General features: G+C 40.8%; 1 protein-coding gene across 3 annotated transcripts in view; it reads right to left on the bottom strand.

Annotated features, from left to right (window-relative positions):
- Positions 1–5117: 5117 nt before the first annotated feature.
- LOC149310073 (xylulose kinase-like) overlaps positions 5118–18409 on the bottom strand; it is a 124174-nt gene continuing 110882 nt past the window's right edge. For all 3 annotated transcript variants that reach the window (XM_089533632.1, XM_089533629.1, XM_089533630.1), the window contains one exon: positions 5118–6683. In XM_089533632.1, coding sequence (XP_089389758.1) covers positions 6664–6683 — 20 coding nt within the window. In that variant the 3' untranslated portion in view covers positions 5118–6663. The remainder of the gene's footprint in view (positions 6684–18409) is intronic.

Genomic DNA, 18409 nt, shown 5'->3' with positions numbered 1-18409 from the left:
GTGGATAAGGAAGGCCAACTGTACCACTCTATTCTGCTTTGGTCCAGCCTTATCTGGAATACTGACCAGTTCTAGGCACCACAATTCAAAAAGGATGTTGACAAGCTGGAGTGTGTCCAGAGGAGGGTGACCAAAATGGCGAAAGGTCTGGAAACCAAGCTCTACGAGGAGCGTCTTAAACAGTTGGGTATGTTTAGCCTTGAGAAGAGAAGGTTAAGAGGTGATATGAATCATATCATATCATATCATATGATAGCCCTGTTTAAGTATCTGAAGGGATGGCATACTGATGATAGAGCAAGTTTGTCTTCTGCAGCCCCAGAGAACAGGATCTGGAGCAATGGATTGAAACTACAAGAAAGGAGATTCCACCTAAACATTAGGAAAAACCTCCTGACAGTAAAGCTGTTTGATAGTAAATTATGCTGCCTCGGAGTTGACCATTTTCTCAATGGGATGTGTTGATGCTTGAGATACCCTTTCTCTTTCAGAGCAAGAAAAAATGCAGATACTTTAACATCAGCTAAGATATATGCCCAAAAGGGAGAGGTAACCTTTCAATCAAGTAACCTTTTCAAGCTCTATCCTACACACACAAGGCACAGGTGGGCTGTCAGAAAGTTCTTACATTACAGTATCTTACTCACTGGAAATACCTCCAGTGACTATACAATGGCACACAAAGAGAAAATGCAAGTAGAATCCAGAGTCCACTGGCCATGCTGCCTGGCAGGTATCAGGGAGTTTTAGTCCAAAAATTAATGTCCCAAGCTCTGGAGTTTGTTAGGAGATGGAGTGGGACTGAATATTTTTGTTATCTTTGAAAAGTGACATTACAGTTGACACCATCTAGTTTTGAACTGATTCCTTTTGATTCCTAGAGACGAAATCTCTGCCAAGAGGACAAATGTATGCACATGAACAGCATGACACCCAGGAGCATTTTACCTGCTACCATTTCACACACTGCAGGTGGTGACATTACCATTGAACTATTAATATGCAATCCTATACACACTATAAGCCCCACACAACTCTTAGTCCCAGGTTCAAGTGTGCAGGATTGCAATATAAGCATATCATTTTTGTAGGATAAGGGCAGTTTTTGATACATCTTTAATCGGCATATCCATTGCCTTCTTTGCTCATTTTACTTCTTATATTTGTAGGCTACGCCTCATCCACAACACTTCCCAAGGTAATATATGAGAGCTACAAGTACAATTCCCCTTTAAATCAATTACAATAATATAATGAATTCACTGCAGCAGTAGATATTAATATTGGTAGCAAACGGCCACAGGATGCTAAATGCATTATTGCAAGGAGCATCTCTCTCTCTCATTTTACATTTTCTTAATACTTGCAGTAGAAAAGCAGTTTCAATTGGGGCCAACCTGCTTTTCCCCCTTCCAAAGGAAATTTGGTCTTGGTAAAGGAAATTCCTATCATCAATGACAAGAGTTTTAAAGCACTTCCTGGATTAACATATTTAGTACTGCAAGTAATTCTGGCCCTTTAAATATATGATGCTCTGAATGCTACTTTACTTCTATCCATCCACAGCTTCCCCAAAAGAGCCATTTTGAAAGAGGAAGTGAGACCATTTCACCATTTCGGTCGTCCTCCTCTGGACATGCTCCAGCTTGTCAATGCCCTTTGTGAATTGTAGTGCCCAGAAATGCACATAGTATTCCAGGTGAGGTCTGACCAAAACAGAATAAAGTTGCACTATTACTCCTCTCAATCTAGACACTTTATACCTATTGATGCAGCTTATGATCACATTGATCCTAGACTACTGTGGAAGCTGGAAAAGCTGCCACATTACAGTGCTGACCCATGTTCAACTTGTGGTCCACTAAGATGCCTACCTAGATCTCTTTTGCATGCTCTGCTGTCAAGCCAAGTATCACCCATCCCATATTTGTGATTTTCATTTTTACTGTCCACGTGCATTTCTCCAGGCTGAAATTCATTGTTAGATGGTTTCTGCGCTGTCCTTCTTATGTGTTTTACTTAATATATTGTTTACTCTGATGGTATAGATTGATTGGACATCACCTAAAGTTCTTGCTTTAGGTGAAATGGCAGTGGATAAATGCTATAAAATCAATATAAAAATAATATTTTTCAGAAGGTTGCCAATAGGTGATACACGTGCCTTTCAAAGCAGCTCAAAATTTGGGTTGCTACCATATGTCCTGCTTTCCCTTCCTCTGAACTGCAGCAAAGAACTTTTGGGGATATGGCACCCTGTCATTTCTCAAGGGGGTCTCACTTAACCTAACTTCTGCAGCAGAGCTTGCAGGCACAACCTGAATGCCAACTAAATCAAGGAGCAAAGCTTACACAAGAGCTCACTGTGCAGAGACAGGTCAAAAGTCTGCATGGAGCAAAACATAGCTGGCCTGTATCTTCAGGACATTGCTGTAAAAATGTATTATGATGACTTTGAGAAAAGTACCTTTTGACATTTTTAGGTAGGCTTGGGGCAGGTGGAAGCATATCACTTTATGGGTTGGAAGGGGGAAGGGTTGGGGAAGAGGAGGCCTAGAATCAACACACACACACACACCTATTCCAAGTGTGCAAAATTCATAGAAATGGAAGATAGAAAAAAGAAATTGATTAAAAGGCCCAGAAAATATATACCCATAGGCGAAGTTGTAAGTGAGCAGAATACATGAGACCATTGGAAACTTAGCTACTAGTTACATGGAAAACAAATAAACCTCCACTTGTAACCATTCTTTGTCTTTTCCCACAGTTTCATCTTCCTCATTTTTTTCCTACCATGGAAAATTCATTAAAGAGAAAAAAGTCAGGAGCTGCAGAATGCCTTCCAATTGCTAGTGTGAGGAACCGATTTTTGGAAATACCTTACACCAAATAGTTTAAACAACGAAATGGAACAGAACAATAGTCACCTCAATGAGCAGACTAAGCAATTGATCAGAGATAAAGGTGTTCTTGAAAATCCACCCATCCTCTGGTTCAGTGCTGGTTTCAAACCTCATCTTCAGAGTAGTATTTCACAACAACACTGCTTTTAAAAACTTCCCTGAATTTACACACACACTGCAAAACACACACACTAAAAATAGTTAAACCAAAGAGGATTCAGCAGAGATCAAATTAGGTGTTGCTGGATCAATTGTGTCTTTTAAAGCATGAACAGTGGGTCTGTAGCTTCAGTTTGTCAGCACTTTGAAAGCAAATCCCTTCAGAAAGCGCCAACTGGTTTGTTTCCATTTCCATGATAAAGGGCTTTAGGCAGCAAAGAAAATAATTTTTCATTGTGTCAAGCTTATTGGAGAATCAATAAACGTTTTGCAGATGGATTAGAGGTAGGTCTCAGGGACCATCACGTTAAAAGGCAGCAGCCGCAGCTGTGGGCTGTCTAAGTCAATGCTTTGTATTCAAGACCCAGAAAACTAGAACTGGGAGAGAAGAGGGAGAAACATGCAAGTGAGAAAGGGATGACAGGCCAAAGCATCCTTAAGAAAGGTCTTACTGATCAAAAGCTCTTTCAGAGCGCCAAGGAGGAGAGTGTGTGGTTCTTTGTCCTCCACCTAGCAGATATTCTTCCATTTCTTTGTCCAAATGATTCTCAGATGAATGGAAATTTCACATTTTCAGAGCAAGGTTGAAAAGGGGTTTATCAACCTAGGAGATAGAGTAGATGACACCAGGCTAGAAGGATCACTAGTTTGACCTTTAATACGATAAAGCTGCATATATCTTAGCCAGACAAATGGTCTGTGGAATAGCACATGCTTTGTATGCGGAAGGCCTCAGGATCAATTCCTGGCATCTCCATTTGAACGCATCTTTGACACTAGAGGGCAATGGCTCTGACCAAATGTTCACAGCTGTTCTGTGCTTTGGGTTTAGCAGGCCCTGCTAGACAGTTTTACTTTAACTTGGCAATTCAAGGCTGCGGACAGACCATCATCTGGGAATGGACCAAGGAGTAAATTTCATAGTTAGCAACATGCTTGTGCAGTTCTCATAGATGTTAGGATGACAGGTGGGTCACACGTGTGTTGTTCAATTTCCTTTGTTTGGTTCTACCCTATAAAACTAAGGGATCTGTCTTGCAGTTCCCCCTGGGTTGTGGGAGTGTACCCCAGCCTAGGTGATCCGTTGCCCACAAGTTTCAGGAGTGTTGGCCTTGGGACAGTTTGGGTTAGAATTCATAGTTTAGGATCCCAATTCTGCCACTTGCTGCAAAGGGGATACTGGGACCTACCAGCTAAAGCACTGCGATGCCTCCTCTGCTGTAGACTACCAGCTGCAGATCAATGAAGCAGATCTTATGGTAGTGATCTGTGTCTGTTTACAGTACCAAACCAAGTCTTGTGGCTTGGAATTGCAGCCAGTTCCAGTTCAAGGCTATGAAAAGTCCTCCATGAGATTTGAGACTACTACTAGCAGCTGGATGGAAAGGGATTGGATGATTTGAGTGAATATACTGTTTTTAAAAGTGCTGCGAAGAAACAATCCATTTGATACACACATCTAGTTTGCACTTCAAAATGGCAAACAAATGCAAACAATCATCATCCTTCCATAAGCAAAAAGCAAACCAACTGTTGCTGGAAGGGCATCTCTCTCTCATCTTGTCCTATAGCTTGAAATGATTGTTCTGAGCATGCTCACGACCCTCAATTACTGTTACCAAACCCACCATCTCTGCAATCAAAGCCAACAGGTTTTATTGGAAATGATGTTTGTTCTAAATTGGCCACTAGGAAGCTTCCTCAAATCCAATACTGACCATCCTCCAAATTCACTCCCAAGTAAGAGGTTTTGTTTGCTTTTATATGAATAAGGGAGCATGACCTGGCTTTTGCAGTCTTTCATATGAAATTATTTCACAATCATTTTAATTAAATGACTGCAAAACTCAAATAGTTTGTAAGGCAAAGAAGAGAATATTTGCTTCATTCCTGGTGTTGGATTAGATAGTAAAGATGCCTCCATGTGGACAATATTCTTCATCCCTTTCTAACTTGGCCCTTCCCTGTCATCCATCACTCTAAACTCAGCTCACTCATATTCTACTTTTAGCTATAGGTTCTATAGCACAAACAATCAAGTGCTACGTAATGAAATGGACAATACACATCAATTTTATTTATTAATTTTTCATCCACAATTCCAGCTTTCTACGTATTTAAGTAGCTTCTTTTTAAAAGATTTCTCATAGAAGACAAAACATAAAAAAAGAAAAGGCTATAGAATAAAAGTGCCACATAAAACTGCACAGGATGCAACAACCTACTACTATAAACCATAACATATCTGCTCAATCCTTCACTGGTTAATCTACAATGCAGACTTGCATAGATTAAATAGCAATGCCTTTTCCCCATGAGACTGTAGTTCAGTGAAAAGGTGTGTGCTAGATACCTTTATGCATTTTACGGAAATTGTACCAAACTACCATTCCCAGGATTCTCTGTGGGGAAAACATGACTATTAACTGATATAAAGCCAATATAATTTTACAGTATAGATAGGCTTTCAGTCTTCACTTGGCACTGCATGTAGGAGGATTTAGCCAAACCTACAAACTCTGAAGAATAGTGTGACTCCCAAGGACAGCTAAATAGACAGTATGGACTGGGGAGGGCCAGGCTTCTGGGCCATCACCAACATGAAGTGCCAGAAGCTGCTTGTCTCATGCTCCCCTGCCTCTTCCTATAGGAGGATGAAGAGGAGAAAAAAAAGGAACATGGCAGTGATCCTTGCACCCAAAGAGAAGGATTTTGTCACTGCTGGTTCCCCCTCCTCTTATTTTAGTAGCTAGGAGATTGCTGAGGTGAGAGTCTTGCGTGTGCTTGTGTGTTTACAGGGGAAGGCTCCCAACACTGTAGAGCAACCATTGTTATTTGTGGTTTTTAACTGCTGTCAAGTCAACCCTGACTCATGGAGACCCTGTAAATGAAACATCTCCAAGACCTCCATCCTCCACTTAGGTTCCTGTAGATTCAGGCCCATGACATCCCTGATTGAGTCTAACAGCTTTTAAAAAGATTATCCCTCCTGGGAAAGCAACAGGGAGAATAGAGGGACTGGGAGAGGTGATATGTGCATTTCTCCCATTTCCCTCCTGCCTACTGGACCCTAGGTTTTACTTTTATCAAGACACTGGATTCCATGCTTGCATATCGCAGCCTGTGGAAAACCTCAATAGATCTGTTTTTGTTGCCTGGAACTAAAACAAAATCCAGCCTCTGACAGGATGCAGGAAGAAACTGATTCAGTTTGGAGTGGATTGCTATACAACTTCCAGCAAGTACACCAAGCTGAATGCATTGGGAGGCTTTTTCTACTGTCCAGCATTTAGCTGTTAGGATGAAAGAGGTGGCATGGAAGGGTAACATGATGTAAGGACTTTACAGCACCAGTCATGACAGGCGGTGACAAGGAGATCAAATGTTACAAGCATTTGTGGCCCATTTCTTAGATAATATCAAATCACTATTTCACTCTTTCAAGTACAGAATGAAGGAATGCTTTACACAATTACAGACACAGTTTCTTCTGATCTCTAGTTTCCTTTTCATTTAAGGTGACGGCTTGATTCTTGGCTCTCTTCTGTGATGTTACTTTGACCTCTTCAGCACTTGCTCCTCAAGGTCCATATATCTTTTAAGCAAAGATTGGTAGACCTAAAGCAGAAAAGAGAGATTACATTTTAAGGGGCCAATGAATTTCACCTAGCTTTGCTTTCATTCTTGCAGCTGTTATTTGCATGATCATCTGTGCAGTTTTACATATGGTTTTTAGGTCTGCATAGGAACACTTTAGGCTACAACCTAAGACCCTAGGCAACTCTCCTTCCCTTCAAAGCAGAGGTATTACCGTTTTATGTATACAATAGATGCAGGAGAAAGTAATACACAAGATTACTTCATGACCATCATAGAAGTAATGAAAGGCTTCTTTCTGAAAAAAATGATAGTACCATATTTTTCGGCATGTACGACGACTGGGCGTATAAGACGACTCCCAATTTTTCCAGTTAAAATACAGAGTTTGGGATATACTCACCATATAAGACTACCCCTCTTCCAATGCACACCAAATAAAAATTAAAAAACCATCAGATTTGATTTCAATATGGTAATTTTAATTCAAATGCTTATGACATGCAGGTACTTAGCAGGAAAACTTGTTGTATACAAAGCCTGCTTGGATTGGTCAGTTCCCCCTGCCTGCCCAGCCCTCCCTGTCTCCAAGACTATCAGAGCGGTAGTGCAAACACGGCTCTTTTTTCAATACCTCGGGTGTCCTGGACGCCTGCAGCTTGTTCCGCCCTTCACTTACACTTCCCGGTGAGGTGCCCCCTCACCTCATCATTGGGACTGTGTTAAGTCACTTCTTTCCACGAATCCTGGTGAACGGATTTTCTTCTACTGTACTTGTACAGAGCCACCCTTGCTGCTTTCATACGGTCGCTGCATACAGTGGGGATGCGGCCGCAGCCATTTTTGAGCTCCCCCCACCATATGCAGCAACCGCAGATTCTCCAGTCTGGCTCGAAAGTTTCAGCACCTGCCCTATAAGATGACACCCAGCGTATAAGATGACCCCCGACTTTTGAGAAGATTTCCCTGGGTTAAAAAGTAGTCTTATACGCCAGAAAATACAGTATATCCATATTTTCTTTAGCAGAGGACTGATGAAGAAAGACATCTTCCCACACAAGAAAGTTTTGCACTTAGAAACATAGGGCAAGGAGTAAAAGAATCTATGATATTGATATCGCTTAAGTTTACTGTTGTAGAACATAAGCCTTCTTCTCCTATTACAGGGGTCCAAAACATACTGCAGAAATAATCCAGTTTGAGATCGCTTTAACTGCCCTGGCTCAGTGCTGGGAACTGTAGTTTATTGTGGCACCAGACCTCCCTGACAGAGAAGGCTAAGTGTCTCCCAAAACTACAGTTCTCAGAATTCGCTAGCACTGAACCAGGGCAGTTAATGTGGTCTCAAACGGGATTATTTCTGCATGTATTTGGCACCAGGGGTCAAAATCATGCAACCAGGTGTCGTTAAGACTACAGGTCCCAGTAGGCCTAATGAAAACAGTCAATGGTTGGTAATGCTGGCAACTGGAAGTCCAAATGACATCTGGAAGTCTGCATGATTCCCACCACTGTGCTTTTAAAAGGAACAGATTTTTTTTTTTCCTACCGTGATTTATCCCAGAAAAGATTTCTGTAACTATTGTAGGGCTGGAGGCTGGAAGAGATAATTGCAGTTTCTCTGGCCTGCTGTAAACCTCTACATGTTTTCAATCTGCTGGAAGTTCTGTTGAACTAGAATGCTGGGTCAAAGCTATAGGAGGCTGCTTCTGGAGCTGGATAACTCCTTAAATATTTCAGCTACTTGATGAAGCTCTGCATCTTTTTTTTAAAAAAATCTTATTTAATTTATACTCTGCATTTCTCCTGGAATGAGATTCAAGGTGGTTTACAGTAATTTAAAACAAGATTAAGTAAAAAATCTACCTTTACAGAAATTTTAAAAATTAAATAACAGCATTATTTTTTTAAAAAATGGTTAAAAACATACTTAATAATACAAAGTAAGAAATATAGCATACTAATTCACAGGCATTACTGCTACATCATTTAAATGTCAAATACCTATCTGAATAAAAAGGTATTTGCCTGCTGAAAGAAAGAGAGCAGGGAGGGAGCCAACCTGACCTCCTGTGGAAGGGAGTTCCACAGCTTGGGAGCAGCCACTGAGAAGGCTCTCGCCTGTGTCTTCACCAAATGTCCCTGTGAAGGTGATGGGACTGAGAGAAAGCTTTCCCCCACAGATCTTGAAACTCAACCTGGCTTGTATAGAGAGATCTGAACTTTCAGATAATCTGGACCCAAACCATGCAGGGTATTAAAGGTCAAAATCAGAACTTTGAACATTTTGCTCATTTCTTCAACACAGAAAAGTAGCCTGTCAAACAGAAGAATCAGACTTTAAGCCAGTAGTGATGCTTTCCATCCACCCACATAAAGCATTCAATCCCTCTCCGTATGTAGCAATACTGTGGAATGTGTAGTTCCACTGGTTGTACAGCTGAGTTTTTACAAAGCTGTTTCTAACCTAGCACCTTTTCCAGACATTTGTGGACAACCACCAGGTAGTCATGCTAGCTGGGGGTGATGGGACTTGTGTTCTAACACATCCTGAGTACATTGGGTTGGAGAAGGCTATCTTAGCTTCTAGGTGGGTAGAACAAGTGCTGAGTGTGGCCTTGAAGGCTTGAGATTAATTCTCATCTCCACTCTTTATTTGTTTGGATGCCCTCTGCTAAACTGTCCTGTTTTCCTTTGCTACTAACAACAACAAAAAATGGAGACTGACGGAGCAGAGGCAATATGAGATGGATATATTTTGTACATTAAAAAAGGGTATAAAATATTTTCTGCAGCCTTATATTAGCAGCTCTTTTACAGCTATATTTTAATGATGGACTCTGACAGTTTCTATGGAGATGGTGCTAAGTTGTCACTGATAAGGATGTCTCAGTTCAGTATTCCTGCAGCATGCACCACCCTTAAAGTCACAAAGAATTTCTAGCTAGGAGTGTGACCAGGAACTGATCACTAGGATTTGGCTAACGTTTGTGTGTTGTGGGGAAATGTGTGTCCTCCCCACTTTCTTACATTCTGAAACAATGGGGCCTTGAACCCCTTTCTCACCTACTTAGTTTTGTAGTTTGTAAACTGCTATTACAGCCAAACGTAAGCACTTAAAAATAATTGGAACACAGCATCCCCAATTCCATATTAAGAAAAGCAGAATTCTGCAACCTGTATAAATTTTGCAAATTAAGCAGACTTGTTCAGTTTTGCATGATTTGCCCAGCTTCTGGCAAAGAAACAGATGGCTGCATCCAAAGGTACTGCAACACACCCTTGTTGTCAACTGCCCTCAAGTCAACTTCAGCCTCTGGTGACCCCGTGAATGAGACACCTCCAAGACTCCCTATCCTCAATGGACCTACTTCATTCCTCTTCTTTGAGTTAGTCTAGCCATCCAGTGTATGGTCTTCCTCTCTTTCTACTGCCCTCTATCTCTCAAAGCATTATCACCTTTTCTAGTGAGCTATGTCTTGTCATGATGTGGCCGAAGTATGACAGCCTCAATTTAGTCAACTTGGCTTCTAGGGAAAATTCAGATTCGATTTGCTCTTGTACCCATTTGTTTAGACAAACTCTTCTCCATCACCACATCTCAAATGAGTTGATTTTCTTTCTATCAGTTTTCTTCACTATCCAGCTCTCTCCCTCATAGACAGTGATGGGAAATACAGTGGTACGAACAATCCTTACATTAGTATTCAGTTTAAACTCAAATGCTTCATCTCCTTCCAAAGCTACTTTCCAACTTCAGTTGATTATAGCGTAACCATTATGCACATTATTATTCATACCTGTTCTTGACCCCTTCTCTCCTCACTTCCTTTTCCTTTTGTATCATGTACATTTGAAAGGTGTTATGGCAGATTTCATATATTCTGCTTTTTATATACTGCTTAGGTGAATCCTCATGTACCGACAGGCATTACAAAGCAAGGCAGCGGTATTTCCCCCCCTGACCTTTGTTGCGATGGGGAGGCTCACAGGGGCATGGGACTCAAGAGAATGAGGGTTTATCAAATAAAAATGATGCAACCACCTTGCTTGTAACAGGAATTGCCACCACTTCTTCCCAGCACAGCACCTCATATTGCTTTCTTTGAATATATATGTTGGAGCAAGCAAACTACCGAACAAGCACTTATGGCTGTATTAGGGGCATCAATATGTCAGGCAAAAATAGCTCTTTTATTTACTGAAATATCTATAGTCAAGCTTCACTAATTCTCACTTTGATTATCTGCAACCCTGATAAAGCCTGCTTGCTTTGTGCCAGCTGAGATTTAATAGCACAGACTCGTATTGCTAAAAGTGGCTGTGCTACAGGGATAGTAAGCTCTGTAGTCTTCTCCCAGTGTATTATTATTAATATTATTTAAAGAGGAAAAAAAGAAGCCATAGCACCTTTATGTACAGGCATACTCTGAAGCGTTGTGGTTGAACACATTGCTCTAAATTAAAAGTGTCAGAAGAAACGAACGGCTACATTTAAGGCTACAGTGCGTTTGACTGTTTTATTGGGCTTGAATGCTTAACTGGCTAATTTGCAAAATTCAAGCATCTGCTGCAACCAGTCTCCCAGCCATTAGCATGAATAACTGATGCTTGGCTGTTGTTTTATACCCATGTGAACGTGGAGAGAAAATTAAACCTATCCTTCTTTCTTGTCTCTATTAATTTTCTAAAAAAAACCCCACACCTCTTGGGGTGGGGTCTGTCTTTGTTTCTGTAAGAAAAAATAAAGAATTGTTTGTACCCATTCTTAGAGTCTTAAAATATGGTATACTGCTGGAAGAGTCTCTGCAAAAGCTGGCTCTCTTTGTCCTAAAGCTGGTCCCAGTAAAGAATCAAGGCTGGACAGGATTACAGTAACAACTGTGACCTGGCCTGAAGAAATCTTAGTTGATAGATTACATAGGTTTTAATTGATTGATTGCCTTTCAATTAAATCTGCATAGTATTGCATTTGGACCAAGAGCAAAAAAGTATTCCTCTTGCTCCTTCTTTTTACATGAATTCTGTATGTAGTGCAGCATGTAGAATCCAAGAAGAGGCATTCCCTCTTATTTGAGAGAAGAAGGATGCATCTTTTCAGTCACCACTTAACACATGCAGTTTTTGTAAGTGCCATGTATACTTACAGTAATTATAGTTAAAATAAATCTAGGCTTACTATATATATATTTTTTTCTTTTAAAATTATCTACTGCCAGATCAAAGATTTAATTTTCACTTTCTTAGGAACTGAAATATTTTTTTCAGCCAATTAAGTTAACTAATCAATCAATCAAGCGTTAAAACTCTACTTGCCAGATTCCAACCTGAAGAGCCTTGTTTTTACCAGTGAACTGTACCAGTGCGGAGGGAGAAATTGGCAGGTCAGTTTAATTTGAGGTCATTGGCCCCATACAGACAGGCCAAAATAAAGCTGCTTCGGGTCACTTTGGAGGTATACTGTTTAAATGATGCATGCGTCCTAAGAGTCTGGAAGCCGCGCCAAAGCCATGATCCAGTCCTAAGAACTGAAGCACAACTTTAGCGCAGCTTCCAGACTCCTAGGACACATGCATCATTTAAACAGCATACCTCCAAAGTGACCCAAAGCAGCTTTATTTTGGTCTGTCTATATGGGACCATTGTTACAGTTTTGGTTTTTTTGAGCACTGTATCTTAAGGCAGGGCACCTGTGGGAGTCTTGAAGACTGCATTAGCTCCCTAGGAGACATTGGAGGGCTATACCCTCCACTGGACACACCTGTTGCAATAAACTTCAAAATAATTCCACCCCCCCAAAGCCCTGCAACATCTTCTAGAGGCTGGAGGGGGCATTTTCACCATATTTATACACACCATCACTGACTAGAACTTTTACGTTTGGTTTTTAAAAAGATGTTTTCTGGGACTAAAATGTCTCAAGTGGACCTCAAACCATGATGAACATTTGAGAGCATTTGGGGACGTTAAAAAAAAACTTTTAAAAAAGAATTTGACCTCTAGAGACCCTAAGGGCTGTGCAGTTTGCCTACGCCTGTCTTAAAGCTATCAACTGTCCATGATTTTACTGGACCAGCACTCAAAAGCTCATTCTTGCAAGTAATTATGATGAAAAAAGCCAGTAAACTTCAGAGACTGCTTAATGAAAGGTCAATCCAGACTATACTCTACAATAACAACAATTTGATACAACTTTAACTATCTTGGCTCCATCCTAGGTAATCCCTGGAATGTATAGTTTTGATGAGGTCTTCTCACCTCTTAATCTCTGCTAGCGAGTTCAACTTGCTTTGCTTAAGCTAAAGCAATGCAGCTCTCTAGTAAAGAGTTCTAAATACTTTACCAAACTCCAAAACCCAGGCTTCCAAACGAAGCAGCTATAGCAGTCAGAGTGGTACCAAACTGCTATATGCAAGTGGATATACCTCACAAACTGCCATTGACCAGCACAGCTACTCAGCTTCTGTCCCTTAATTGCTTGGTCCTACTTTAACCTACCTTTATTGCTCCTCAAGTTGGTCAATGACACCTACTGTGTTAGTGGAGTGGAAGGCAAAGTCTCCAAAAAATGAAGGTAGAAAGTAATAAAAGATGAGCCAATTACATTCTGTTTGTTCCTTTGCACTATCTAAGGGTCTGAGCAGGCAGGCCAGGAAAGCAGAGGCTGACCTATGTTTTCTTGGCCCCAGTGCTCATCTGAGTTGGTTCCTGGGTCAGCATGGGAATGGGTGGGTGTTCACACATCTGTCCCTGTACCAACTTGGGACCAAGGACCAGCAACCAGCACACCACTCCTTACCTTGCTAGCTGTTGATACAAGTGAGAAGCCCCTGTGTCACTGTGTCTGACTCAGAAAAGGGGTACCTGACTACACCCTGTTTCTGCATCAGATGCGGGAACTAGGAGGCTTCTCAGTCAGATCAAGAACCAGCAAATTAAGGAGTGGGGGCAGGTCTGATCAGCCCAGTTTTGCAAGGAGTTTCTTAGAAACCTGGGTCAGACCAGCTCCTCTGGATCAGTGTTTGGATAGGCAGCATCAAGATAATCTACATGATGTGAGGCCAGGGGGGTGGGAGCCAGGCCTTTTGGCCCACTCAAACAACCTATTAGTATACCTGATCTCTGTTAATTGGGAGAACTAGATGGTTTGTGCCCTATCCACCCATACAGTAGGACCACCTCTGTTTCTGTTCCAACATGCAAGATTCTTATAAGTGTTGCCTGTTAATTCAGAGTTTCCATCTGCTGCTTCCTTCCATATCTCAAGTATTTTAGAACTAAAACTCTAGTCTAGAGAATATCTACATTAGTCTCTTGCAGAAAAAAACACCCTTTCCAAAAAAAAAAATTATTGCATCTCCATACAGAGCAACAGCTACTATATCATTGTTTAAGCTTTCATGTTCATGAAAGGACATGCCATGATAAACGTATTACTCTTTAAGGTGCCACATATCTCTTTGTTCTATTAGAAATAAAAAAAAATCTGAACTCTTAACACACAAACTGAAAATATAAAGTCTAATTCCTCCACATTTCTAGCAGCTGTAATCTGTTGACCTTATTTTGGAAATCTCCTTCTCAGAGATTTCAAGAGTATATCACCTGAGGCAATTAAATGGATTTATTTTTTGTAATTGATGTCCAAAGGAAGTAAAGAACACTCAACGATGCATTAAAAAAGGCCCTTAGGAGCATAAATTTCCTGATTTTTGCTACAGCCAAACCTAATGCATCACAAGAAGCAATATTTTACAAAAAGTAATTATACAGACCACTGTGAGAAGCCCAAACCTGCTTCTTGTATCATTGTACTCAATGGTCTTTTCCATCTACAGCATCTACCCGAGAGTAAATTAGTTTCACTTGTTACCCGTCCCTAACTGCCTCTGAAGTAAGTGACAAGTAAATTACCAACAACTCTCTCCCTCATCCCCAACTGCAGTCTGGAAAATGTACTTTTCTCTTACTCAACTGTTGCAAGCCACATTTGAGATATAATTGTAGCCATGCGCTCTTGATATTCTAACCAAAGGGTAACAGGAGAACAAAATACTGTAGCCCTGAAGATAAATAAAATAGATATTCAGTTCATAACTAATTTCTTCAGCTCCATAGCTTTTCACAGATCTGTCTGATAACATCCATGAGACCTTGCTTATTATTCAAATGCAGGACATATTGAGTACCAAGATGGACTCAACAAGAGGACAAGAATGGATTTCTCTACCTTGGGGAGTAGTGTGGGAGAGGCATAAAGATGCCCCAGTCCCCCAAAGCTGGTCAAGGGATGTAGGAATACTTGGTACTGGCACTATGCAGACTGCAGCAAGAGTAGCACAATATGAGCTTTATGGCAGAAAGGGAAGTAATTACTGGCGAAGCTCTTGTAAGGAAAAAAAGAAAACCTTACACTTTGTGACAGGTAATCCATCTTGAGTGGAGCCTAAACACCCTAAAGGCACCAGATCCTACCTGATCTTGCATGTGAAGCAGGATCAGCCCTGGCTAATGTTTGGATATTTCCTATCCCATGATGGGAGACTTTCATGCCCTCCAACATTTCACAGATGAAAACTGGTACATATGCAGCCAAACAACATCGGAGTGTGGTAAAAAGGCTAACATTATTACTGAGGAAGAACATAAAAACTAGAGGAGGCTGCAGCAGTTTGTTTTTGCATGAGCTTACTAAGAGGGGAAAGATTCTAGCCCCTCCTGTCCCCATCTCCCTAGTGAGTTAACTGAGTGCAAACTGTTTTTGCCCTTTGAATTCAGTTTACAATAACTGAAGTAAGCTGAAGGCATACAGTAAGGGGAGAAACTGGGAGGAGGAGAGTAAAAAAAGGAAAATTTAAAAACAATTGGAAAAGCAGGATAGAGAATTAATTGGAACTGTCCCTGACAAATCAGGACAATTAGAGGAGATGGAACGTGCACCCTCAGGGATGTGTTCCTCCTCCATGTAAGAAACCAGCCGCAGTTCCTCAGTTGAAATAGAGATGATCAATCAAAAGCTTGGAACATGTACCCAGAAAAGTAGATCTGGTGTGGAAGCAGGTTCCCATGTGTAAAACACTTGCTGTAGGAATGTGCAACCTCCCATGATCCAGGGACCTCATATCCCCACACCCTCACCTTTAATTTAAAAAATATTGAAAAATCTGTCCTATGCCAGCTGTGGAGAGGGGGAAATTACATAGTCACATTGGGCAGAGGGACTATGGACAGTCCCTGTCCCAGACCCAGGACAGGCTTTTCCCCCAAAGTGGAAGTGATGCGGGGGCGGGGGGGGGAAGCTCCTGCTCAGCCTGAAACAGGTCAGCCTCTTACAAATGGAGCAACATTGTCCCACACGGAATACTTACGAGATCTAGTATTTGGGATGGGGAGGCAAGCAGGGGTGTAAACAAAATACACTGGATTCAACAGTCTCTATTTTGTGGATTTTGCTGTTTTCACTGTTTTATCATTTTATCTTTTTAAACACTGCTTTTATTGTACGTATTTTTATTATTAAATACTTTGGGATTTTTAAAATAGAAAGCAGTGTGCAAATGCTGGAAATACTATTGGTGCCCATCCAGATGTCTGTCCATTCATCCAAATGCACATCACATTGAAAGTAAAGCAGTGTAGACAGATCATACTCATGTTTTTAATGCACATCAAGTCTGCAGTTTGTCATCCAGCAAATCAGTATGCAAAGGGATCTTGTAGCACCTTTGGGACTAATGAAAGAAAGAAGCTGGTAGTGTGAGCTTTTGTAGATTTGAGCCTACTTCCTCAGATGCATGAGGAAGATGCATCTGAAGAAGTGGGCTCAAGTCTTCAGAAAGGTTGGCAACCACCATGCTTCCTAATAAAGAAGCAAGATGATGGCAAAACCTAACTTCACAAAATTTTATTCACAAATTCAGATATACCTATCTTATATACTCCATTTGGGAAATGCAAAACTACAGCATTTAAAAATGAGCTATGTATTTGCAGAACAGCAACAAAAAGTCTGCTTTGATCCCATATGAAAAAGCGGAACATAAATAAATTATATTATTAAATTGTATTATTATTTATTAAGTGGTCTGCTGAAACAAAATCTGGGACTTTTCAAGCAGTCTGGATGTGCCCAGTATTTTGCAAATGGAGTACACTAAATGAATGTGGGAAGTGCATGAAGACTGATACAGCACTTTATTTTTTTAAGCCTATAAAAGCAGGATCCATATGCAAAATATTGCATTGCTGCTGCAAGGAGGCCTGCCAATCTGTACTCTGCACAGCCACCTCTGTTGAGAGAATTACAGAAGCTAGGTGGGGGTCAAGCCTGGCCCTGCAGAAGCATTACCAATGGGAGTGGTCTTTGACAGAATTTTTGTATATAACCTAAAACACTCAGTGCCACCTTCAAACGTTTTAGCTTGCCAAGACCTGGCTTGCCAGCTGTTTTCAACCAGTTGTGTGTTGGGAGAGAATCTTTGAAAAACTTAGGTCTAAGGGTTGGATACTGCCAATATTTTATCCCTCTCTATGATGAGTCTTAAATGGGTGCTGGCATCCAAACGTAGAGATTTAGTTTAGGGTTAAGGTTAGCACACTAGACTAAGTATTAGCAACAGAGAATGGGCTTCTCATAAAAATGCATGAGAAAGTCAGAAAGGTATGCAAAGTTTAAAGATCGCCCCAAACATTTTGTACAAATGGCAGCCACAGAAATAGTGAGAAGCTTGAAGCATCACACATGTTAATGCTGCTGGGCTATTTTGTAGGGCATGTGGCTTGTAAAAACACCAGTGCTGTGATTATCTTTGAGATAATCATCTCTTTTCTCATGCCTTTTGGCTTAATTAACCAACAAGCCAAGCATCTCCGGTTTTAATAGATTGCTAAACTAGTGCTGCATTTTAATGCTGTAATAATGGATTCTTACTGTCTGTTAGCATATACTTAGTGTTATAAAATCTTCCCAGTTATTTCAGTCATGCCTACTGCTTCGGATTAATCTTCCTTTTCTAAAAGAAATGTTTTCAAATCTTCTCCCTCTTTCTTTTTTATATTAAATGCAGGGAGGGGAGCAGGGGAGCCTCAATAGGTTTACTGAAATAAGACAGAAAGAACTCAATGGGCTCAGCTGGTCATTCAAATCCACCCAGGATGCATAATGAGCAGAAATTAATTACTATTAGATGGCTCTTTTAACAGCCTATTCATTTGTCCCTTGATTTGAAGACAGGATCAATTGCTTCAGGGCCAGCTCTCCTACACTACAACATCCTCATGATAAATGAGGGCATCTGCCAAGCACCCAGAGCACAAAGACAGACACCTCCATGTTAACAGTTGGATTCTGCTCTTATCTTGTAAAATTCTACACAACTGGCCTTGTTCTAAGCTGGCATTGGGACAGTGGACCACAACCTTTTTTCTAGTTTATTTCCAGCCACAATTCAAAATGCTGTTTTTGACCTTAAAAAAAAAAACCCACCCTATACTAGGGTGAGGGACTTGTGGTCTCCTCTCTGTTTTTAGCTAACATTCCCACTCTTCCTGACCATTAACATGTTGATTGGGGGCTAGCTGTGTCAGTCTGTTGTAGCAAAAAGAAAAAAAGAGTCTTGTGGAATTTTAAAGACTAATACAATTTATTGAGCATAAACTTTTTGTGGTCTCCTTGGTCCATCAGATGCGTGGAGTGCAGCCTCTGTTGTCATGTGTATAAATCTCTCCCAACTGAAGCTACAAGTTTT

Source organism: Sceloporus occidentalis, unplaced genomic scaffold (assembly GCF_023333645.1).
Source record: "Sceloporus occidentalis isolate IW3139 unplaced genomic scaffold, rSceOcc1.0.p SCAF_7, whole genome shotgun sequence".
In the NCBI taxonomy this organism is placed as follows: Eukaryota; Metazoa; Chordata; class Lepidosauria; order Squamata; family Phrynosomatidae; genus Sceloporus; species Sceloporus occidentalis.
The sequence above is the reverse complement of the archived record's forward strand: the minus strand, read 5'-3'. Positions and strand labels throughout refer to the sequence as shown.